The sequence below is a fragment of the Magnolia sinica genome, chromosome 9 (genome assembly GCF_029962835.1).
Source record: "Magnolia sinica isolate HGM2019 chromosome 9, MsV1, whole genome shotgun sequence".
In the NCBI taxonomy this organism is placed as follows: Eukaryota; Viridiplantae; Streptophyta; class Magnoliopsida; order Magnoliales; family Magnoliaceae; genus Magnolia; species Magnolia sinica.
The window spans coordinates 18029258-18055326 of NC_080581.1; the positions used below are offsets into that span (position 1 = coordinate 18029258).

The window sequence follows — 26069 nt, forward strand, 5'->3', positions numbered from 1 at the left end:
AACGATTTTTCGACATGAGTCCATTGGACGGAGTGGATCCCTTCTCTAGAGATGATCAGGGGCCGGCCGAGCATCCCAGCGTAATTCCTTACGCACGTATGTGCGTAACAAGATGACCGATCACCGTGGGCCATACGATCTTCGTGATCGTGATTGGACGGACAATCCGGACTGTCCATTGTATCCAGACAATGATTCTAACCAAAATTACTACCTTTCTTGCAATCATGCATATAATAAAGATCGCTAGTGCGGGAGCTTTCGCCGGACGTTGATTCACGCAGCGGCCCACTGAAAGGTCAGATCCCCTTCAAAATTGAAATTTTGTGCTTAATCAATCCCATAGAGCCAATGGCCGGCTCTGATGAGGTGTGATGTTGCTAAAGTGGACCCCACCGAGCTCAACCACGTACACGGGTCTTCCGTTTCCAGCGGCTCTGTTCGCGGAAACCGAAAGCTGTCCGCGTTTTGCGGGCGGCTGTGGGCCACCACGATGAGCCATCTCTCCGATCCACACCGTCCAGGAGAGAGAGAAGTGGGTCACGACCCCATCTATGAAGACAGAACGACTTCCGATGATCAGCCATCCCGAATAGCTTTCCAAACGCAAGATAGTTTGCATTTTTGTTGCGTGCGTAAGGAGCCACTGACTCCAATCTTTTGTTTCGCACACCAGTCGACCGCTTGTTCCAGCCTATAAAAGACGTGAGGGAGAGAGTGATAGGGGGGAGGACTTGAGCTTGATTGGAGGATCGGTTTGTTTTTCCTGGAAGGAAGGCTTTTCGTGAGAGACAGTTGAGCTTGAGGATCGGCTGCTGCTGCACGTCAGGGAGAGTGAAAGAGAAACGGAGGGGAGTTGAGGAGGCAGCGAGGACTTGAGCCTGGTTTTCTTCTTTCTCCTTTATATCTCTTTTATTTCTTAAGGTTAGCCTAATCATGGTCGGCTAAACCTCTTAGCTAGGGCTAAGAGGTGAAGCTTGTATTGAGATGGGAGACTTTATTTAATTATTATGAATTAAACTTGATTGTGGTTTGATTATTCAAGGAATATTTTTCTTAGTTTTTAATGGTCTGTTGTGACTGAAATTACAATGGGTTTGCAATGGCTTTGAGTATTTCTTTTCCCTTTTTATGTTTATGAAGTCAGGAATCCCTGTTGTTCATCATTGTCTCATGGGCATGGTAGGATGACAGTACCCTTCTTGATCTTCATACATTGTTGATTGGTTGGTAATTAGTTTAACCCTATTGTTTGCTTTGTCTCCTGGGCATGGTAAGATGATGGAGTCCATTCTAATTCATAAACCTTTCATCTCTTGAAAGCCAGATCAAGTAAGTTTGAATTCCATAATCCTTGATGCAGGCATAAGATCTCCCTGATTTCTACAAGTGGATCCTCTGAATCCCTAGTTTTTCTTCCTCAGAATTCCTTAAAGTTTTAGATAATTATTCCACAATTATTTCTTAAATTCTCTTTGGTTTAGATCACATCTTAGTCTAGTTCTAGCTCTACTTGGTTTCAGATAACGTACAGGTATCAGTCCCTGTGGATTCGACCTCGGTCTTACCGAGTTTATTACTACATCACAACCCTGCACTTGGGGTGTGAACACTTAACTAGGTGGATTTGTGTCCAACATTATGATAGCCCCACGTATTTGAACAATAGTCGCTCAGGGGTTTTCTAGTAACTTGAATATTATATCTACCTTCAGTTTATGTGCCCCACTTAACTCAAGCTCGCGAAACTGATGGACGGATGAATTTTGTCTCAAAGATGAGGGTGCGCTGCAATAAATCAACCGGTGTTGTAGTAATAAATTAATTATAAAGAGAGAAAACTTGTCATTTTTATACTTAATATCAATGCTCTCTTAGGGCGTGTTTGATTTTCAAGAGCTTGGGTAAATACCCAAGAAATGGGTAATTATTACCATTTCATCCGTTTAAAAATCCAGGGAAACTTCTGCATTGGGAACTGGTCCAAATAGCTATTTAAAATTTTTGAACCTCAAGGTAATGCATATAATATATCAATTCCGTCCATATGTTTTACCACAATATTTTGAGGCATGAGCCAAAAAATAAGGATGATCCAACATTCAGGTGGCCCACACCAAAAGAAAAAGTGGCCTCACAAAGTTTTTACCGGTAAGTATTCGATTCCTATTTTCGTATGGTGTGGTCCACTTGAGTTTTGGATATACCTCATTTTTTTGCTCATACAATAAATTCAAAAGGCATAATGGATGAACGGTGTGGATAAGCGAAATGCATCACAGTGGGACCCATATATATTTTGTAATGTTTTCGATTTTTGTTTCAAAAAGTGAGCAGTCAAATCAGGTGCCTTGTAAATACACAGGGAAATAATTATTACTCTTTTATCCGGTATTTACCAGTGCACTGGAAAATCAAACAGGCCCTTAATAAAAAGCTATCCAATCAGTAGATTCTTCCCATGTAAAGTATTGTTAAGTCCATAATTCTTTTCAGATTCCTTTGAGTGATTGGGCTTCTTAGCCCTTGTCGATATACTCTTGCCAATTGTTTTTCCACTTCTAAGAGTAGTAATAGATTTAGCTTGGTCCAAATGCTGATTCGAAGAGCTTGGGTCACTTATCTCGCATTGTGGTTTCAAGTTAGGTAGAGGGTGGGCTGGAAAATCACTTTTTCCCTAACTATATGTGACTCTAATCTTTGAATTGACTTATTAAGGTCTTGGAATGCTTATAAAGTATTCTGCTTAAATAGCTCTTGGTTTTCCATATGTTTTTGAAATAGATCTTCTTAGACTCCTTTCTAATTTAGCAATAGGTTGAAACTTGAAGAAAAAGTTTGTTAAGGATTTTTGTCTGTATTAGTCATTTGTCCATTCTTCTAACTAAAGTTTGGGCGGTTCCGCCAACTAGAATTATACGTGTTTGAGATGGGTGTGCTAAACAGCCTTTAATAATTGTTCATGGCATTAGATTGCTCATATAACAATTCTTGAAATGCCGAAATTGTAAGACACTCCTGCGTCAAGAGTATGTTACTAGCACAAATACCACAAACAATCTCAACAGTCTTGTCGGGTTTGACCATTTCTACTTTCTTCAGTTCCATGGCCTTAATTTTTCTTATAAGATTAGCCACCCTAGCATTCACATCGTCCTCTTCCTTTAATATGTACATTCCTTCATTCTCTCTAAACTAAGTTCTTCTGGCATTAGTGGGCTTAGACAAATTATCCCATGACTGCACATTTTCAACAAGCATATCAAAATAATCCAATGTGTCATTAGCGTTCTTGTTCATAAATTTTCTATTGCACTTCATCTCTATAAATTGGTGCATGGACGAAGTCAATCCATCATAGAAAAAGCTTATGACCCGTCAAATTTCATAGCCATAATGTGGGCAAGAGTTTAAAAGATCATTGAATCTTTTCCATCATTGGAAGATGGTCTCTTCCTCTTTTTTAGAAAAATTCACGATTGCTCTCCTTAGGGTATTGGTTTTATGAACCGGAAAGAACTTTTTAAGGAACTCCTAGGTCATCTCTGCCCATGTCCCTATCGATCTCGATCTTAAGGAGTGAAGCCATGACTTGTCTTTCTCCTTTAAAGAGAAAGGGACTAATTTCAATCTTAAGGTGTCATCAAACATGTTTTGAAAGTATAGGGTTGTTATGATCGCATCAAATTCCTTGAGATATAGATATGGATTTTCAAAATCAAGTCCATGAAACTTCGGGAGTAGTTGGATCACTCCCAACTTGAAATCCATATTTCTTATATTACATGGAAACACCATGTAGGAAGGTGTACCCGTCCTCGTTAGTTGTAAGTAATCACACAACATTCTAGGTAGAGGACCATTATGTACATCATTCTCGTCTTGTTGCTCTTCGGTCGGATAATGAGGTTGATTTGCAGCCATACTTTATGTTAACTCAAAGGATCTCAAGGTGTGTCTAATCCAGCGATGGATATGCAACCATTCGACTAATTCTCCCTCACTTAAAAAACTTAGAGTGTTGTTATGTACCCACTTGGGCATGAAACACTCTCAATCCCTAAGTCTAAACTAAAACCTAGAAAAGAAAATTTTTAAATAGAAATAAATAAATAACACTAAAAAATTTAAATACTACAGTAGAAAGAGTTAGAAGGATATTACCAAATTGATGATCTTATGTTAGTTTTAACAACACAGAAGAACAAGGTTAGTATCTAATAAATTAGAAAATCTTAATCTAGAAACATTAAAAAAAAAAAAAAAAAAAAAAAAAAGAGTCATAATCCTAATATATTTTATAAAAGTGCAACTAAAGTCCCTAGCAACGGTGCCAAAAATTTGTTATGACAACCCCAAGAGCAGGGCTGCGATGTAGTAATAACTTAGTGAAACCAAGGTCGTAGCCATAGGGACTTGCTTTTGTGCAATTTTTAGAATACTTTAGAATTATAACTATAATATAAACTAACTATAAAAATCTGGATTAAAGAGTAATTGTGAAAGAAACTATCAGGAATATAATATTAGAGTGTCAAGGATCCACTTATAGCTTCATTAATATTAATTTACTTGATTCAATTAGATCACATAACTGGAATCAAAGTCCTATCCTATCAAGTCGGATAATGGAGCAGTTAAACCATTATTCGTATATTTCAAAACAGATTTGAACTTCATTGAATTGGTTCTCTCATAAAGCATCAACATATTAATAACAGAGAATTCAAAGCATCTATCATGCCCTAAGTCAATGATAGATCAATAGATTTTACAGATCAAACAATTATAAAACATGTAAGAGAATATTCATAACTTTCCTAAGCATCCAAAGTGCCCGGAGTCAACAATGGATCAAAGTGAATTGAAAATACTTTTTCATTCAAACAAAAAATCAATGAATTATTCAACATGAAAACCAAACAACTTGAATCAAAGTAAACTAAACATTACAAAGCATTACAGGCTTCACCTCTTAGATCTAGCTAAGTGATTAGTCAACCATATACATGGTTGAACTAAAACTCAAATAGAAAAATATAAAAACTAACTAGAACAGAAGGATTAAAAAAGGACTCATTGAAGCACCACAACTCCTTATTATACTCCTTCCACCTTAATTCATATTTAGAAACTCCTATAATATCCCTTTATATAGGCCTGATTCTCAATGACTTCAAAAACAACTTGATTTTCCTCAGCTATTACAGTTTCGATGACACCTTCAATGGGATTAAACACTTATCAAAGCGTCCAGATGAAATAAGGAAACTATCTAGCAATGAACATTTAAATTTGTGGAATTTCTTGATATCATCGAACTTCCTTCGATGGGATCGAACTTGGCTTTGATGGCATTGAAGAATGCTCAAATATTTCCAGCAAGAAAATTAAATTTTTCATGATTTTTGTGATTGGATCGAAGTGGCTTCGATGGCATCGATGCTTCTTTCGATGGCATTAAATGTGTCATCGATGTCATCGAATGGTCGATTTCTGCATTTTAACTCCTTTGTTTTTTTTTCCTTCACTTAGTTTCCTTGGATCTTGGATTCTTGAATTCTTCAATCTTAACCTCCATATATCCAATTCTTTAATTGGTAATTCTTTGAGCATTAAATCCATACTTTAAGCATCGTTTTCTCCTTAGCTTTCAAAATCACCTTGTAAGATAAAACATATATAATTAGATCAATTAAGCACATCCATGTTCGTAAAACTAATGCATAACAAGGGAGACATATATAATATTTCACACTCAATGGTGGGTCCCACAGCCAAAAAAAGTTGGACGGTGGCCTTTAACAACCCACTATGTTTGCTCATGGCCCACTTGAGCGTTGGATCTTCCTCATCTTTCAGCCCACTGACTAAAATGACTTGACCAAAGTTCTTAACTAGGTGGATTTGTTTCCAACATTATGGTAGCCCCATGTATTTGAATGGTAGTCATTGGAGGGTTTTTTAGTAACTCAAGTATTATATCTGCCTTTACTTTGTGTGGACCCACTAAATCAACCCATGATGTAGTCATAAATCAATTATGAAGCGGGCAAACTTGTCATTTTCACACTTAATACCAATGCCCTCTTAATCAAAAGCTATCTAAGTAGTAGAAGGTTTGTATAGAGCTAGGCATTGGACCGAGTCGGATCGGATTGGGTCCAACTCGACTCGGTCCAAAATCTACATGGCCTTACCCAAACTCGATCCGATCCGGGACCGAGTCTGGGTCATCTGACTAGAACCGATCCGAACCACCGCTGGCCTGATCCGATCCGAGTCTGACTCGATCAAGAAAACTGAGTCGGATCAAATTCGGTAAGGTTCGGATTCATTTTCGATGAAAATCATTATGCTCGTTGTTATTTTCGGTATGGTCCATTTGAGCTTTAGATATGATTCAATGTTTTTTTTCAAATGCTCTAAAATTATCATGAAAATGGATAAAAGGTATGGATATAATAAATACATCATTGTGGGGCCCATGTAATCTTGATCTCATTTAAGCCGTTTGTACAACTCGGAGCTCGAGGCGCGTCTCCGATCGTCTTTGCACGACACATTACTGTGTTGACGTACTGTGCACGAAACTACATTACGTGTGGGGGTAGATTAGATACTAACAAGGTTAGTACCAAATTGCTAATGTCACCAAGCTCTGTGGACCCCACCATGATGCGTGTGTTATATCCATACCGTCCAACCATTTGTAGAGATGGTTTTATGGCATGAGAAAAAAATGAGGTAGATCTAAAGTTCAAGTGGACCCACCACAGAAAATCGTGGGATCAGTCACACCCATCGTTGAAACATTTATAGGGCCCACCATGATGTATTTTTTTAGATCCAACCTATTCATAAGTTAACATGGAGATGAATGAAGTGAAAACAAAATATAAGCTTGATCGGAAACTTCTATGGCACCTAAGAAGTTTTGAACGGTGGATGTCACTATCCCCACTGTTTTCTGTGGTGGGGTCCACTTGAACTTTAGATCTATCTCAGTATTTTTCTCATGTCATAAAACGATCTCTCCAAATGGATGGATGGTATGGATACAACACATGCATCTTGGTGGGGTCCACAAAACTTGGTGACGTCACTACTGAGTTTGTCAATATCTAATCTGTACGACACATACCTACAAGCTAAGGCTATAGGCTATAGCGTCAGTGGCGATGAGGGAAATAATAGAAAGCAGAAAAGAAACTAAAGAGATGCCTACTATTTATAGCTCAGATTAGACCCATGTTAGTTTTACATCATTAAGAAAACAGTGGTGATTATACAGAGCTTAGCCAAGTGAACACGCTTGTGCAACAAAGCTCATCCCATATGTGCTAGCATGGCATGAAACTCCAAGATCCAGTCCATTCATTAGAAAGGTACTGCTATATTGACGCCCTAGCCTAAGAATCAGCTTTATCCAATCATCAGGTGGGCCACGGGTTGCAAAACAAAGATTTGGCTATGAAAATTAACCCCCTAGCTTGTTTCCAATATTGGGCCCTCAAGTTGAGTACTCTAGATTTATTTTTTTGTGAAAACATGTATAAGGTTGGACCAACCTGATGCACAGATTGGATCTTGGTGTCATGCTGGCACACGTGTGGCATCTAGCACATGCCTGTACACCTAGTAAAACTAGACTATCCAACTATACACATGACACCGTTGTGAGGTAATCCAGACCATCCAAATGAAACTGCCGTGGATGGAGCATAATTGAATATTTAAGATGAAGGTAATGTCAACCATCAATTTAATAGATGTTAATTGGATGGTTAGGATAGCTTGATCGGTGTGACTTCATAGATATGATGGGACCCACAATTTGGACGATGGGGATAGCTGTGCATCAGTGCCACATGATATGAGATGAGTCACCATCACTTTTTAAATAGTGTAAAACTAGCATCGAAGTATTTCAAAACTAGTAGAAGCATGTGAATTGTCTTTCACTGGTGTCCTGACTCTGATGGAATGGGATGGGACTGGGAGGACTCAATGCTCGTCTTCGCACGACACGTACTTATAGGCCACAATAGCTATATTATATAGCCAGTGTGTGGTATACCAGCCAATTCGTACTAAGTAAACTCTGTTGGGGCCCACTATGAATGTAGGTGGTTTATCCACGCCATCCATTCATTTTTCTAGATCATTTTAGTGGTTGAACCCAAAATTGATGTATATCCAAAGCTTAAGTGGACCATATCACAGGAAAAAGTAGAAGCACTGATAAGAATTACTTCGGATCAAGTCGGATTGGATCAGGTTAATTTTTGGATCGAATCGGTCCGGATTGACCACGACCCGATCTCGATACGAAAAACTGTCGGATCTGAATGACCCTACTTGATCTGCACCGATCCAAGCCGTCGGTTCGATTCGGATTGGGTTAGACATGCCCAACTCTAGGTTTGTACGAGAAAATAACTAACAGTTTTGGAGAAATAGATTAAAAGTGACAGTTTTTCAATATAGACCACAGACCAGCGCACATACAGCCTATGGAAAAAATCCCATTCAACGATAGACGATAAGACAGATGTCATTATAAACTACATTTGCGGACCGAGATTTGCTCGAATAAATCGGACGTATTGCATTACAGTGCATCGGCACTTTTACCTTTAAACATGGGCCATGTTCTGATGATCCAAACCGTTTATACAACAAATCTCACTTTCTACAGTGGAACGACAACAAATAAAAGCTTTTCAATGGGATTATTTCAATCCTCCATCCAAGGTAAGCCCTACTTAATAAACGGTTTGTATCATTGAATAGAGTCCAAATCTAATGGATAAGAGTATCGGCGTATCTTGCAGTGTAACATGTGGAGATGTATTCGATCAATCTTGCAGTTGACCGGACTAGGATGGCGTGGTGAACCAACACAAGCTACGTAGGTGGGTATTGGTGGGAGGCGATTGGTTTTTCAAGATGAGAACAAGCAAACCATTGAAAGGGGGAGCTACCATTGCCTGTCCCGACCTCGGCACAGGCAGGGGATTTGAAGGGCCACTGTGATGTATGGTTTTATCCACACCGTACATTCATTTTTTTCATGTCTTTGGGTATAATCTAACAAAAGAAGCAGATCTAAGGCTCGAATGGATCACAAAGATCAAGTGGATAAACCTAAAATTGAAGCATGTCCAAAGACCAAGTGGATCATACCACAATAAATAGTGGGGATAATGATTTCCACTGTTGAAACCTTGGTAAGCCCTACAATTATGTTTATTTGTCATCCAACCTCTTCATAAGATCATACAAAACGTGGATGAACGGGAAACACAAATATAAGCTTGATCTAAAACTTATGTAGCTCTTGGGAAATTTTCAATGGTAAAGTTTTAATTCAACTGTTTCTAGTGGTGTGGTCCATTTTAACATTATATATACTTTATTTTTGGGATCAACCCCTAAAATTATATGAGAAAATGGATAGGAGCGGATAAAATATACATAAATCATGGTAGGCCTCACAAAATTTACTAGCGTAGTGTGAGTTACACACTAAGCAATACGCTTGCCTGGTAATGCCTTGATATCTCCAGAATGAATGGTCGTTGTGGATACAGCACGCATACGTCTACAGAACTTGATGACGTCACTGTACCTAATCTGCGTCCCGGCTGACGGAAGCGGATTGGCTGGTGTAACTCATGTCAGCTATATGGCTCTTGTATTTACGTTTGTAGGCTCTGTGAGTCTAATCAAGAGGTATGTGTTATATCTAAACCGTACATCCATTTAGCGAGCTCTTCTTAATTCTTGAAGAGAAAAATAAGATAGCTTTAACTATTAAGTAGACCACACTACAAAAAGTAGTGGGGGGATTGAACGTCTATCATTGAAACCCTTTTTGGGGTAACAAAAGTACAAAAGTTTTGGATCAGATGGAAAATAAACATCATGTTAGGCCTTGCAAATTGTTTAAACGTGAAAATAATTATCTCCACTCCTATTTGTGGTGTGGCCAAGATAATCTTTGGATATGTATTTTTTTTTTTTTTTTTTGAATAATGCTCTAAAATGATCTCTAAATATATATAAACAGTATAAATATAAAAAGTAAACAGTTATATAGCTGGTGTATAGTTTACTTGTACAATGCTAGTCTTGACCGTTGTTTGGCTATATAGATGCTCACGTGTACGATGCAACCTACCCCGCACGCCACAACAGGTGATGGCAACATGAGTACGGATCATCTGTTTGCGTCAAGCAGCAAAATTGTGGTTGTTGCGATTTAATTGTACTGTGTGATTGTGTTATTGGACCGGTGACTGAGATGAGATGGACCAATCACTATTCAAACCAGGAAAAAAAAGTAGTAAAGTCGTGCTTTTGGCAAACAGAGGATCCGGACTCAACATGTGCACACATGGGGGAGAATGAGAAACAAGCCGTCCATCAGATTCGTCCAGTCATCACATGGGCCACAATCTTAAAAACAAATGGACACCTTAAATAATGTTGGCCCAGCTTTTACTAGCTGTTCATTACTTTCATAAACTGTATCAAACCCAACTTATGAACGGCTCGGATATCCTACTCCTATGTATACCATACATCAAAATAATTCACATTCATGCTTCCTTCTACTCCTATAAATACAACTCCTTCAAAACTCCAACAAACCAACAACTGCTACAATCCTCTCTATATCTCTAATGGCGTTTCGAAACCTTCTCTTCTTCTCCTTCTTCTCTATATTCCTCCTTCAACTACAACCCTCCATCAGCCAAACAACAGTCAAAGCTGCCTACTGGTTTCCAGCCAGCGAATTCCCGGTATCTGATATAAACTCCGCTCTATTCACCCACCTTTTCTGTGCATTCGCCGCTCTCGATCCTCAATCCAACCAACTCATCATTCCAAACTCCAGCCAGGCCGCATTCGCTGCTTTCACCACAACCGTCCAACAAAAGAACCCGTCCGTCCAGACGCTACTATCGATAGGAGGCGGAAGGTCCGACCCATCTGCTTTCGCCTCCATGGCGAGTCAGCCAACATCACGTAAGAGCTTCATCGACTCATCAATCAGGCTCGCTCGAGCCAACGGCTTCTACGGCCTCGACCTCGACTGGGAATATCCGCAAACTCCTCAACAGATGCTGGACTTAGGCACCCTCTTCAATGAGTGGCGAGCTGCAGTTGTGTCCGAGTCGCAGTCATCCGGCCAGACGCAGCTTCTACTGACTGCAGCCGTCCATTTCTCTGCGAACCGTGACTCACTGACTTACCCAGTCCAGTCGATCGGAACGAACTTGGACTGGGTCAATGTCATGGCATATGACTTCAAAGGACCCGATTGGTCAGGAGACTCGACCGGTGCACCCGCCGCACTCTACGATCCATCTAGCCGATTCAGCGGCAGTGCTGGAATCGATGTCTGGATCGGGGCTGGACTTTCAACTAACAAGATGGTGTTAGGCTTGCCGTTTTATGGATATGCATGGAAGCTGGTGGACCCGAACCAAAATGGTTTGGGTGCGCCGGCGAACGGGTCAGCCACCGAACAAGATGTCGGAGGTGATGGATCGATAAGTTACTGGCAGATCAAGGCGTTCATTGAAAGGACTGGAGCTACTTGGGTGTATGATTCAACGGTTGTAACGGACTATTGCTATGCGGGTTCCACTTGGATTGGATTCGATGGTGTAAGATCGGTTGCTGCTAAGGTTTCGTATGCCAAGAGTAAGGGGCTTTTGGGCTATTTTGCATGGTCCGTTGGTGGAGACAGTAACTGGGAACTTTCACAAACAGGTGACTAATTTCGGCTTTTTTTCTGACTCAGTGAGTCGTCTTGACTCGTTGGAGTGAACCAAGGTGGTCGATCGTAGTGAGCCGTAAATTTCCTGACTGAGTTCGACTCAACTCGGACGAGTTGGAACTGAGTAAATCTCGACTTTGGAATACAAGGAAAAGGATGTGTGCACGGAAACGGATTGGCTACGCCTGCCACCAGCCCGGTGGCTGATGGTCGGTGCTATGTGGGCCCCACCATGATGTATGTGTTTCATCCATTCGGTTCATCCATTTTTACAGATCATTTTAGGGCTTTATCCAAAAAATGAGATGGATATAAATCTCAGGTGGACCACACTACAGGAAAACAATAGTTATTCGATATCCACCATTAAAATCCTCCTAAGGCCCACTGTACTGTTTATTCGACATCCAATCTGTTGATTAGGTTATACAGACCCAGATGAAGGGAAAAAACGAAGATCAGCTGATCCAAAACTTTTATGACCTCCATAAAGTTTTTAATGATCGATGTTCATTCAACACCGTTTCCTGTAATGTGGTCCACTTAATATTGGTATATACCTAATTTTTAATCTCATATCATAAAATGATCTAGAAAAATAGATGGACAGCATGGATGAAACACATACATCATAGTGGGGCCCATAGAGCACCGACCACCAGCCATTAGATGGTGGTAGCGGGAGTAGCCAATCCGTTCCCTGTGTGCACTAACAAGGGTAGTTGGGATTTTTGAGATAAATTTTAAATAGGAGAATTAAAAATTGGATTTTGAAAATGTATCTGGATTCCCAGTAGCTTCCTTTTGAGCTGTGGGAGATTTTGCGACTCTCACCGGGCGTGTCGAAGACAATTTCCAAAATGTGATGTATTTGACTTACATTCACACCGTCCATTCCTAACTGTTGGGCCTACTTTGATGTCCGTGACTTACATCCACACCGTCCATCCATTTTGAAAGATCATTTTAGGATGTGATCCCAAAAATGAAGCAGATCCATATCTTAGGTGGGCTATACCACAGGAAACAGTAGTGATTGAATCCTCACCATTAAAAACTTCGTGGAGATATCAGAATGTTTATTTTCCATCCAACCTGTTTATACGGTCACAAAGTCATGGATGTAAATACCATGCAAATATCAGCTTGATTCAAAACTTTTGTGGCCCACAAGAAATTTTTAATGGTTGATTACTTATGTTTCCTGTATTATGGACACCTTAGATTTGGATCCACTTCACTTATGAGATAATTACCTAAAATGAGTTTTCAAAACGGATGGACGGCGAGGATATAAGACATATATATCACAGTGACCCCACGGTCAGGGATCCCACCCACCTCGGTGGATCCGGGGATCCATCGAAGCCGCGCCCATGTTTGGAATTGGAAGTAATACCTACGCCGCGCCCCATGTTTAGTCCATAGACGAACGGCATAGATCTCTTACGGGGAGTAGGAATGGGTTGGATGCTCTCATCGCCAATCGTAGCGTTACGCTATTGGTCAATCTGGACCGTTAAATGAACATGCAACCTGATGAAGGGCTCAAAAATAAAGCACCACTTGGTAATTTCTAACCGTTTGATCTTTCTGGACTGTTGCTCTCGAGCCTAACCTAACTTTGATCATTCAAAACTCGTTGATGCGTTGTGATCCTCATCCATGATCTGGTCCACTAATTGAACCGTCTGGATCCATCAGCGCACATGTATGCAAAACACAGACCAATCACCGGCTCACCACAAATAAATCTTGTCCCAAAAATTGAGTGGTCCACTTTTGAGGTGGACGACACTTATATGAAAATAATGGACTGTTGTTATTAATTAGAGGGGAAAAATAAAAAATAAAAAAATCGATTTCATTCAAGTAACACATGTGGCCCACCTTATGCATATAACAGCCAGACATTTGGGGATGTCCAAAAACGGCCTCTCCTAATGAATGGGACGGATCTGACACACGTATGCCATAATGGCAAATGGGCCATAAAGAGCACTAGCTCAATCCTTATTATTCTTTCTTGATCTACGTTGCAGCTTCAGGAACGTGGGATGGACTAAATCTTTCGGCGAAGACGACGAGCGCCCGGGAAATGCAGGCAGTGATTTAACGAAGGAGAGATCTTGTTCTGATATTATAATTAATAAAAGTGTTCTTTTAATTGTGTCATCCTGAAAAGTTGTAATTAGTCATTGAATAATGTGTTGTAATATAAATCTTGACTTTCTTTGAATTTTTGTCACCACATTTTGGGTGCATCCCAAATTGCGATTGAAGTTCTTGATTGGGGTAGATTGGATTGCAATTGAAATTAGAATAAGATTTATTTCTAATCTCATGCATCCATCAAGGTTTTAAGATTCAACGGAGTTCACCCATGTTTGTTAAATTCATCGCGACCAAACAACTAGGGCTGTGAAAGTCGGGCGGTTCAACCTGATTGACCTGTGACTGACCCATGTCAAATTCATATCAAATTTAAGTCAAATGTAAGCCAAATGTAAGCCAAATCCATATCAAATTCAAGCCCAAACTTAAGCCTAACTCTAAGCCCAAACACCATGAAACCTAATCCAACCCAAAAATCAAAAGCCCAATGAACTGCCCAAGGTCCACTGGAGCTTGTAATTCAATGTGGGAGCTAGACACGAGGCGAGCAACACATAGTGGTTGCTTGCCACTAGCCACAACACATAGTGGTTGCTTGCCACTAGCCATGTGGATCATTTCGCAACTCATGGTGTACTCTGCTGAAGGATAGTGAAATCTACCCCCACTTCGAAGGTTGTGCCTAGATTTTAGAATGACCAAAATGCCCTTGACCTCTTCTCTTTTTACCACCTATACTACATCCATTAACAAATAAAGGATGCCACGTGGCACTTGACAATGTTTGGAATAGGAGAAATTTCAATTATTTTTTTTGCATTATACTTCACTCTAAATCGGATTTAAATAAAGAATATACATGTATATACAAGAAAATTTAATTAGAACCAGCTCTAATTAAAATATTTCTATACATGTCTAATTACGGCTAATGCTATACATGCTAATGTATATGAATAATTACAGCTAATGATATACATGGTTAATGTACAACTAATGACATCTAATATAACCCCCCACAAAACTGATGTGGGAGAACGAATCAACATTAATCTACTACTGAGAAATTTATGTCTGGATGATGTCATGGATTTTGTAAATAAATCAATAAGTTATATTTCTGATGTCACATGAGAGAAAGAAATGATTCCAGCCGTGTATTTTTCTCGTACAAAGTGGTAGTCAATTTCAATGTGTTTAGTATGCTCGTGAAATATCGGATTGGAAGCCAACTGAATAGCACTCAAGTTGTCAACATATAATGGAGTTGGCGAAGACAAATGAATCCCAAGATCTATTAACAATCTTCTAAACCAAGTAATTTCACTACAAGCTTCTGCCATTGCATGGTATTCGGCTTCTGTACTAGATCGAGATATTGTGGTTTGTTTCTTACATTTCCAGCTAACCAATAATTGTCCCAAGAAAACACAATAGCCAGTAGTAGATCGTCGTAAAGTGGGATGCTATGCCCAGTCAGCATCAGAATAAACAGATAATTGTAGATCATTTGAGGATGGAAAGAGAAGCGCCTTATCGAGGGTACCTTGAAGATATCGAATAATGTGATGAACTGCCATCATATGCAATGTACAAGGTGTTGCAACAAACTGCCTAATAACGTGAACTCCGTTTGTGATATTAGGATGAGTCATAGTGAGATAGACCAAGATTTCCACCAATTGTTTATAGGTTATAACATCTGAGAGAGGATCTCCATCATCTTTCCCATACTTAATATTTAATTCTAGAGGAGTTTCATAGGACATGAAATCTGTAAAATTTGCGTGCTTCATTAAATCATAAGTGTAATTTTGTTGACTAAGGAGATATCTTCGAGATGCATGATATATTTCAAGTCCCAAAAAATATGTTAATGGTCTCAGATCCTTCATACAAAATGAGCTGTGGAGTAATGATTTGAGATTAGCAATACATTGCACGTTACCGTCAGTTATGAGAATATCATCGACATATATCAATAAAGCAACAAGACTTGAACTAGTCTTTAGAATAAACATTGATGAGTCATATTGACTTTGGGAATATCCAGCCTAGGTTAACAGTTGATATGTTTGTGCATCTATCATTTGCATGCGCAACACGTGTTGAATATCCCGTTAAATATCATTCTCATAACCGCTGGTTATGAGAATATCATCGACATATACCAATAAAGCAACAAGACTTGAACTAGTCTTTAGAATAAACATTGATGAGTCATTGACTTTTGAAATATCCAACCTAGGTTAACACTTGATATGTTTGTGCATCTATCATTTGCATGCGCAACACGTGTTGAATTCCTGAGAGGCCTCTCTTGATGGTGTATATGGTAGAATCATTATCAGAAGCCCACTATACTAGTGGAAGCCTACTCATGGAGTAGATGTGGGCCTCGCCAATGCCTACTAAATGGTAGAAGCTTGCCAATGGGCAGATGCAGGTTGACGGGTTTCCAACTCAAGCAAGTAGACGGATTCCCACTTGATGCATTCATACATTGCATAATATTTACATTTTCTTTCTAAACTTATATTGTATATGCTCATCGTTATTCTATTCTAATTTGACGTGAAGAACCATGTCAAGACTTCTCACTAGCCTGGCCAGCTAATGTTGTGGATTGACAACAATATAGAAATGAATGAAATAGGAAATCTGAATCAAGTGTTGAAAAATGAAGATCGATTGCCGGATGAATTGCGGGACCAGTTGCCATATTAAGCGAAAGATGAACATACTACGCTGAATTAATGAATTTTATACACACACACACACACACACACACTTACTGTTTAGGAATTTGATTTTTTTATTGTACCTACTATATATATGATTCATCATTGTTTATAAATATAATCATGTTTGATTATTATTTTTGTTGAAGTAAGTTTCAAATGAGTAGACTTAGATAATTCATGTTCAGACGATGTGGTTTTGAATATACAATGATGAAAATTATAGGAATGTAACACAAATGTAGATGAATGGATGTTAAATTTGGATGTAAACTTAAAATTCATTAAGTTGTGCCTCTAGATAACTGTATGAAGACGGAATTAAATACAATCAGTGTACGAGTCATAAGCCAAAACTCGGGTTTGAAGGTGCACACTCTGTATCCGAATTTTGGGGGCACAATATTACAAGCTCGGATCTCTACCTCCTTCACCCTCCCAAGTTGGAACATGTACCAAGCCGTAATGCTTAGATTTATTTATTTTTATATATATATATATATATATATATATATATATATATATATATATATATATATATATATATATATACACACACACTTTTAGGAAGAATTCCAAACAAAATTTAGTTCCTTTTCTTCTGCAATTTTTTCCCAGATCGTAGCCCAACCTCTCCGCCTTCCATCTGTGCCAGATCAGGATTGCTCAAGAGCGACTTGCAGCTCAACGGGATTATAGAAGGTTAGTCACTCTGCAACTCCTTCATCAGTGTGGCCTTACTCCAGTAGGTAAATCCTCTTACCTAAGTTTGCTCTTGGTTGATGATCTTGTAGATAAGTTATCACATGTATTGACCTTTCTTCATTACTTTTACAGAGATGTCGGATTGTCCTCAGTCCCGGAAGAAAAAGCTTTCGTCCAAGGCCGAGCTGAAGAGGCTAAAGCGTGCAGGGAAGAGGGTAACCCCCTTGGTTTTGTCTCTTGCCATTCCCCTCAGAATCGTTGCCCCTACCCTCGATCCACCAACAAGCAAGGCACCTGCTAGTACTACTGCTCCCATAAGAAATCCGCTTGGGATTGGAGGTGTTGCTGTTGCGGCTCCTGATGCGACCTCCCCGAGGGATGAAGGGGCTCGAGCCGAGGAGGCCTAAGATACTAGAGGTGCCTCTGAGCACCAAGGCTTGACCCCTGAAGGGGCCATTATGGAGGGCCTTCATCTTCCTCTTCCTCTTCCTCGATCTTGAGGCATCTAGCCATGCTCCTGAGTTGGGGCGGGGCTAAGTATCTGAGGAGGAAGTAAACTCATTGTCGTCTCTTCGTCTAGAGCAGTTATTCTCTGCGATGACAAACTCATCCATCAAGGTACATCAGTAGCCCAAAGAATGTCGATTCTTTCTCTCTTTTTTAGCGACCTTGGTCCTCTCTTTCTATTGTAGGGGGCCCTCAGGATCCTCACCCTTCTCCAAATTTCCCTTGTCCTGATGGCTCAAGTTAAGGAGGTTGACTGCATGTTAAACTCTGTCTCGACCGACCTCGAGGAGAAGGCATAGGAGCTGGTGTCGGCCATGAAAACCCTTGAGGTGATTAAAAAATACTTGGAGATGATATGCAGATGTACACTTTCTATAAACATATTTATTTTTCTTATTTCTACCTGTATGTAGGCCCTCAAGCTTTGGTGGAAAAATATTTCTTTTCTAAACCATCTTAAGTACACTAACCTAGCATATAGATGATATGCAGATACACTTTGTATATGCATATTCATTTTCTTTGTTTTTACCTGTATGTATGCTCTCAAGTTTTGGGAGAAAATATTTCTTTTCTAAACCATCGTAAGTACACTAACCTAGCATATAGATGATATGTAGATAAACTTTGTATAAACATATTCATTTTTTTTATTTTTACCAGTATATAGGCCTGATGGGGATTTTCTCCTCATTGCTCGATCGGTCGAGTGCCCTGCTCGACCGGTCGAGGGTGGTGCTCGACTCAAAGTCCAGCGACCAATTGAGTTTATTCTTTCGCGCTGCTCGACCAGTCGAGGAGTCTACTCGATCGGTCGAGGCTCCACTTGACCAGTCGAGGTTACGTAGATTCATGTCCGAATTTTATGCAAACTGCGTAAATTTGATGCTGTTTTCGCCATGGTGCGGAAGGAAGTTACCTAAACTATAAATAGGGGTTCCTAGGGCTTTTCTAGGTAATGCAAGAAAGTTTTCTAAAGCTTTATAAGGGTTTGGTAAAGGGTTTAGGGCTATCAAAGGTGTGAGAGAGAGAGAGAAAGAGAGAAGAAGCTTGTGGAAGGGAGGTTCTGCTCGTAGATGTGATCTACTGTGCACTCGACATCTCGACACTTATACGTCCTCGTAATTGGTTAGATCTCTCCATTTTTCTTTATTCTCTTATTGTTTATCCACTCCTGCGTGAGTGGAGAAGGTTTGATCGAAGCAGTGTGTACTTGTGATCGGTTGTAACGTTCTACTTCATAATGGATTGTTGATCTGGACGAGGTCCTGTGGTTTTTATCTCTTTGAGGGTTTTTCATGTAAAAATCTCTTGTGTCGTGTAGTTTATGCTTTGATTTATTTTATTTCTTTATTATCCCATAATTCTGGTGTTTTGGGAGGCTAGATCCTAAGGTTTTGTGCAACGACCCCAAACAAAGTGGTATCAAAGCGTTCAGGTTGGTTGAATGGGGTGGGATCGGTTTTGAATTATGGAAGGCAGCTCATCAAGTATGACCAATCTCAATGGTTCTAACTGAACCATATGAAAGGCTAGGATGGAGGACTTACTTTATTGCAAAGACTTATATTCTCCGATTCAAGGCATATCAGCAAAGTCAAAGGATATAACAAATGATGATTGGAAGAAATTGGACCGAAAGGCGGTGGAGTTTATTAGACAATGGTTAGACGATTCTGTATTCCACTATGTGCCTACGGAGAACTCAGCCGCTAGCCTATGGCTAAAACTGTTAGGGCTATATGAGAGGAAGACAGCCGGCAATAAGATTTTCCTGATACGACGACTTGTGAATCTCAAATTGAAAGATGGTGGTTCTGTGGCTAAGCATATGAATGAAGTCAGTAATATATTGAACCAGCTCTCCGCTATGAAGATGGTCCTGGACAATGAATTACAGGCTCTGCTATTGCTTAGCTCATTGCCTGATAGTTGGGAGACATTGGTGGTGTCTCTAAGTAACTCCGCGCCAGACAAAGAGGTATCTATGGAATAAGTAACTAGCCGTCTCTTCAATGAGGAGATAAGAAAGAAGTTTCAGGGGTCTACTCAGCAAGAGGCCCTTATGACACAAGAACGAGGGAGAGGAAAGAACAGAATGGGCGGGAAAGTCCGAGATAAATCAAGAGGCAAGTCGAGCACTAGGAAGGATGTTGAAAACTGAAATTGTGGCAAGAAGTGCCACTATAAGCATGAATGTCGTAAGAATAAGAACGACAAGAAAAGAAAAGGAAAAGACAAGGAAGATGAATCGGATTCCACTGTGGTCGCTTTAGATGGCGAAGTTGTAGTTATTCTTTCAGTAGATCATGATGTTTGTCTCACGGCTACGAGTCAGGATACCGAATGGGTGATAGACTCAGGAGCCTCGTTTCATGCGACTCTACGCAGGGACTTCTTCATAAGCTACAAGTCAGGTGACTTTGGGACTGTGAAGATGGGAAATTTTGGCGTATTGAAGGTCATAGGGGTCGGTGATATTTATGTAAAGACCAATGTGGGCTACACATTGGTTCTTAGGGATGTGAGGCATATCCCAGACTTTCGCCTCAATTTGATGTCGACGGGAAGGTCGGATGATGATGGCTATAAAAGTCGATTTGTTAGTGGGCGCTGAAAGCTTATCAAGGGTTCATTGATCGCGGCCAGAGGAAAGTGTTGCATCCTTTACAAGACAAGTGTCAATATGTACAAGGGTGGGTTGAACGTAGCGGAAGATTTAGCTATTGACATGTGGCACAGGCGTCTAGGCCATATGAGTGAAAAATGGCTTTAGGTACGAGCGAGGAAGTGGCTCCTTCCAGACATGACAGGTATACCTTTCAGAACCTGTATTGATTATTTGTCAGGGAAACACCATAGAGTTTCATTTGTTAAATCTGTTTCTCATGTTAATAAATTGTATGCATTAGATTTGGTTTATTCTGATGTTTGTGGTCCTATGAGGAAAAAAACCTTGGGTGGGGCATTGTATTTTGTCACTTTTATAGATGATACATTTAGGAGGGTTTGAGTTTATACTTTGAAATTCAAGGATGAGGTCTTTGGTGTGTTTAAATTGTTTCATGCTATGGTCGGGAGAGAGACAACTGGTAGATCATTGAAGTGCATCCGCACTGACAATGGTGGTGAATATATTGGTGACTTTCATAAGTATTGTAAGTCTCTGGGTATATGGCATAAAGAGACGATTCTCAAGACCCCCCAACATAATGGTGTGGCTGAGCGAATGAATCGCACCATTGTTAAGAGAATCAGATGCATGTTATCCCATACGAAGTTGCCCAAGACGTTTTGGAGAGAAGCAATGCATACGGCAGTATATTTGATAAACAGGTCTCCTTAGCCCCATTGAATGGAGAAGTACCTGAGAAGGTATGGACTGAACAGAATCCATCGTATACTCATCTCAGGGTGTTTGGATGCAGGGCATCCGTTCACGTACCAAAAGATGAGAAGTCCAAGCTTGATATGAAAGTCAGGTAGTGTGTGTTCTTGGGGTACGGTGATGAAAAGTTCGATTACAGATTGTGGGTTCTGACCGAGAAGAAGCTCGTCAGGAGCAGAGATGTGATTTTCTTTGAAGACCAGTATATAGAAGACATTGGTAAGCCAGAGAAGAACCAGCCTAGTTCAAGTGAGCTAGAGGACATGGATCTGGTTATTCCTCCTATGGTGCCTGATAACGGGGGAGTATAGCAAGGTGCAGAGGACGAGGGAGTTCTTATAGAAGATGGACCGGGGGAGCAACCTCCACTTAATCCACCTGTTGATCCACAGGTGAGGAAGTCATTTAGGGACAGACAGTCGTTCAAGAGGTACTCGCCGCTTGAGTATATTATGCTCACTGATGGGGGAGAGCTAGAAGATTATTTTGAGGCCCTAGCCGACGAGCATAAGGGGGAGTGGTTGAAAGCTATGCAAGAGAATATGAAATCCTTGCATAAGAACCACACTTATGATATGAGGAAACTGCTTAAGGGCAAGAAACCTCTGAGCAACAAGTGGGTGTTCAAAAAAAAGATTGAGCAGAAGAATTCACAGACGAGGTTAAGGGCCAGACTTATGGTGAAAGGGTTCGGTCAGAAGAAAGGTATAGACTTCGAGGAGATATTCTCACCAGTGGTGAAGATGACATATGGATCTGTAGATAGAGCAGTTAGATGTTAAAGCTGTCTTTCTCTATGGTGACTTGGAAGAAGAGATCTACATGCTCCAACCAAAGGGGTTCGAAGTCAAAGGCAAAGAGCATATGGTGTGTAGGCTGAGAAAGAGCTTGTATTGGCTGAAACGAGCTCCGAGGCAATGGTAGAAGAAGTTCGACTCATTCATGTTAAAGCATGGGTATGACAGAACGGAGTTGGACCACTGTGTTCACGCGCTAGTTCTCAGATGGTGATTTCTTAGTTCTGCTATTATACGTTGATGACATGCTCATCATGGGAAAAGACATCAAGAAGATTGACAGGCTGAAACAGGAGTTGGGCAAGTCGTTCGTGATGAAAGACTTGGGCCCAGCTAAGCAGATCCTAGGAATGGAGATAACCCGTGACAGAAGCAGCAGGAAGCTTTGGTTGTCATAGGAGCGGTATATTGAGAAAGTTCTATAGTGGTTCAATATGAATGCAGCGAAGCCGATCAGTACTCCACTAATGGTCACTTCAGATTGAGCGACAAACAGTGTCCCAAAACAAAGGCATAGGTGGATGAGATGCAGAAGATACCCTACGCATTAGCAGTACGAAGTTTGATGTATGTTATGGTGTGTACACGCCCAGACATAGCATATGCGGTTGATGTTGTCAGCCGGTATCTTGCTAATCTTGACAAAGAGCATTGAGTAGCAGTGAAGTGGATACTGTAGTATCTAAGAAGCTCATCCAAGTTGAGCCTATGCTATGGTGACGGAAAACCTATGTTAGAGGGCTACACAGATGCAGATATGACAGATGACATAGACTCCAAGAAGTCTACATCGAGGTTCATGTTCACATTTGCAGGGGGAGCGGTCTCTTAGCAGAGCAAGCTACAGAAGGTCGTAGCATTGTCGACGATGGAGGCCGAGTACATTGCAGTCACAGAGGCATGTAAAGAGATGCTTTGGATGAAGTGGTTCTTACAGGAACTTAGCCTGAAGCAGGAACAGTATGTGGTCTATTGCGATAGTCAAAGTGCTATACACTTGAGCAAGAATCCAAGTCAGCACTCCAAGTCGAAGTACATAAAAATTCGGTATCACTGGATCAGGGATACTTTGGAACAGAAGGTGTTACAGTTTAAGAAGGTCTACACGGATGATAATGAGTCAGACATGATAACCAAGACTTTGCTCAAGGACAAGTTTAAGATTTGTAGAAACCGGGTTAGCTTAAAGAATGTGAATTCCTCTTGAGTCGAAAATGAGAAGATTTAATGGGAATTTTCTCCTTATCGCTCGATCTATCGAGGGTGCTGCTCGACCAGTCGAGTGGTGCTCGACTCAAAGTCCAGCAATCAATTGAGTTTATTCTTCCGGGCTTCTCGACCAATCGAGGAGTCTGCTCGACCAGTCGAGGCTCCACTTGACCAGTCGAGGACTCCGCTCGACCAGTTGAGGTTACGTGGATTCATGTCCGGATTTTGTGTGGACTGCGTAAATTTGAGGCAGTTTTTACCATGGTGCTGAAGGGAGTTGCCTAAACTATAAATAGGAGTTCCTATGGCTTTTTTAGGCAATGCAAGAAAGTTTCATAAAGCTTTACAAGGGTTTAGTAAAGGGTTTAGGGCTATCAAAGGTGTGTGTGTGTGTGTGTGTGTGTGTGTGAGAGAGAGAGAGAGGAAGCTTGTGAAAGGGAGGTTCTGCTCGTAGAGGTGATCTACTGTGCACTCAATATCTCAGCGCTTCTACGTCCTCGTAATTGGTTAGATCTCTCCGTTTTTCTTTATTCTCTTATTGTTTATCTATTCCTGCGTGAGTGGAGAAGGTTTGATCGAAGCGGTGTGTGCTTGTGATCGGTTGTAATGTTCTACTTCATAGTGGATTGTTGATCTGGACGAGGTCCCGTAGTTTTTACCTTTTTAATGGTTTTCCACGTAAAAATCTCATGTTGTGTGATTTATGCTTTGATTTATTTCATTTCTTTATTATCCCATAATTCTAGTGTTTTGAGAGGCTAGATCCTAAGGTTTTGTGTAACGGCCCTCAACAAGGCCCTCAATCTTTGATAGAAAAACATTTCTTTTCTAAACCATCCCAAGTACACTAACCTGGCATACATATGATATGTAGATGCACTTTTTATAAACATATTCATTTTCTTTGTTTTTACCTATATGTAAGCTCTCAAGCTTTACTATAAAAATATTTCTTTTCTAAACCAATCTAAGTACACTAACCCGGCATATAGAGATGAAGCTTTACTTTACGATCGAAACTGCAATGCCCTGGGTGGCTATGGTCATAATGCTCATCTGTTAGTCTTTCTATAGCTAATAATACAATTGGGTTGTATTTTATATTACATATTGTTTGAAAACCTTTCATGTCCAACCTCCATTATTCTTAAGAATCATATTCAACTTCATTTTATTAATTTTATTGGCATTCTTCCTTAAGCTCTACAGTTGGTTGCTCTTTCATTCTAGATTTTGGTTTATTGGTAGGAAGTATCTTATGGCATACTACTTGTTATGAGTCTACTTTTTGTGTAGGAAACTCAATAAGCCCTTTGTAATAATACCAAAGCTGGTGATGGGTGATGTGTTCAGCTAACGAATTATATGTCATTCGTTTAGAGTTTCTGCTGAGTCTAGGCTTCTAAGTGGGCTTGAAATTACCTACAGATCTAACAAGTGGACTCTTCTAAAATCAGTTTCTTTAACAATGTATGGGTCCCACATGAGGCCCACCAAAATACCATTTATCTATAGAGTTGTTCTGGACTCGAGGTTGGGCTAGGCTTTGTATAAATGATCTGGGCTAGGCTCTGGGCTGGACCATTTTAGTCCATCATGGCTCGGCCGCGTTAGGGCTTAAGTTAAGAAATGCAGCTGGGCTTGGATAGAGCTTAGCCCGGTCCTAACCCGGCCCATTAGGAAGTTTATAATGGTGGGCATTCAATCACCATTCACCACTGTTTTCCTGTGGTGTGTTTACTGGAGATTTGGATCTGTCTAATTTTGGGCCGTCCCTAAAATAATGATCCAAAATGGATGGACGGCGTGGATAAAACATATACATCATTGTGGGGTCCACAGAGCACGTGTCAGTATGCAATCCACGTCCCTTGTAGGCGCAGTACGCATCATGCGCATTTAAACTGCGACCTCTGCCCTCCACCAAGACTCTCCATGGATCTGCCGAGCTCGTGGGACACGCTGCTGTAAACAGGTAAAATTCCATATCTGCCCTTTACTGATGATCGAATTGTCCGAATGGACGGTCAAGATCTCTTTTTGATTGGTCTGTCTTTCAAACCTAGGACGCATGTATTGCCTCCATTTTTCTCAATTGTCAAGAATCTCATAGTAATCTTCTAAATCGCGTTTGGCTGCGCAATCCAATTGAATTGTAATTGTTAGTCTAATTGGGTTTTCCTTGCATTACTATTCATGTTGAGGGTTTTGAGCTCCAATTCGAGGGATGCTTCTTTATCAGGAAATTTCCATCGTTTCATCTGGATTAAACTGATCTGGACCGTCCACTATGTCCAGCCTACACTTTTCGTGGGCCAACCATGGAAAAGAAAAAAAAAAAAAATTCAAAATCTGCAGTTTGGGTTATGGATGATAAAGAAAAGCCTAATTATCAAGCTGAACCATCCACTCAGTAGGAATTGTCGTTTTGATGAGACGATTGTAACCATCCAATTCATGCCTTTGGAAGCATTGTTGTGAGAAAAGAGGCCGATGACTGAATGATTGGGTTCATTCAACCAATGTGAATTTTTTACTCTGAGCCGTAGAGAGTAAGTTGGGCCTAATGTACGGTTTGGATCGAAGATCTGATTGTACACTTGTGAAAAATCACTAGGTTGAACTTACAATGCGCGTCCAATGCACCTCAGCAATCCTATGAAATATATACCATTATGTAAATTAAAGTCCACAAATGAATTAGGTTTTCAAATGGTGAACATGTGTAAATACTGCTAAAATACCAAAAAGAGAAGATAAAATATGATTTCCTTTTTCCTAATAGAGTGCAACAAAATTTATTTTTATTTATT

General features: G+C 40.3%; 1 protein-coding gene across 2 annotated transcripts in view; it reads left to right on the plus strand.

Annotated features, from left to right (window-relative positions):
- LOC131257000 (class V chitinase-like) overlaps positions 1-13951 on the plus strand; it is a 34244-nt gene extending 20293 nt beyond the window's left edge. Inside the window, exons 1-2 of one of the 2 annotated variants that reach the window (XM_058258143.1) lie at positions 10608-11787; positions 13837-13946. In XM_058258143.1, coding sequence (XP_058114126.1) covers positions 10692-11787; positions 13837-13910 — 1170 coding nt within the window. In that variant the 5' untranslated portion in view covers positions 10608-10691 and the 3' untranslated portion in view covers positions 13911-13946. Of the gene's footprint in view, positions 1-10607; positions 11788-13836 lie in introns of those variants that run through there. The other variant, XM_058258144.1, reaches the window with a different exon arrangement.
- The last annotated feature ends 12118 nt before the right edge of the window (positions 13952-26069 follow it).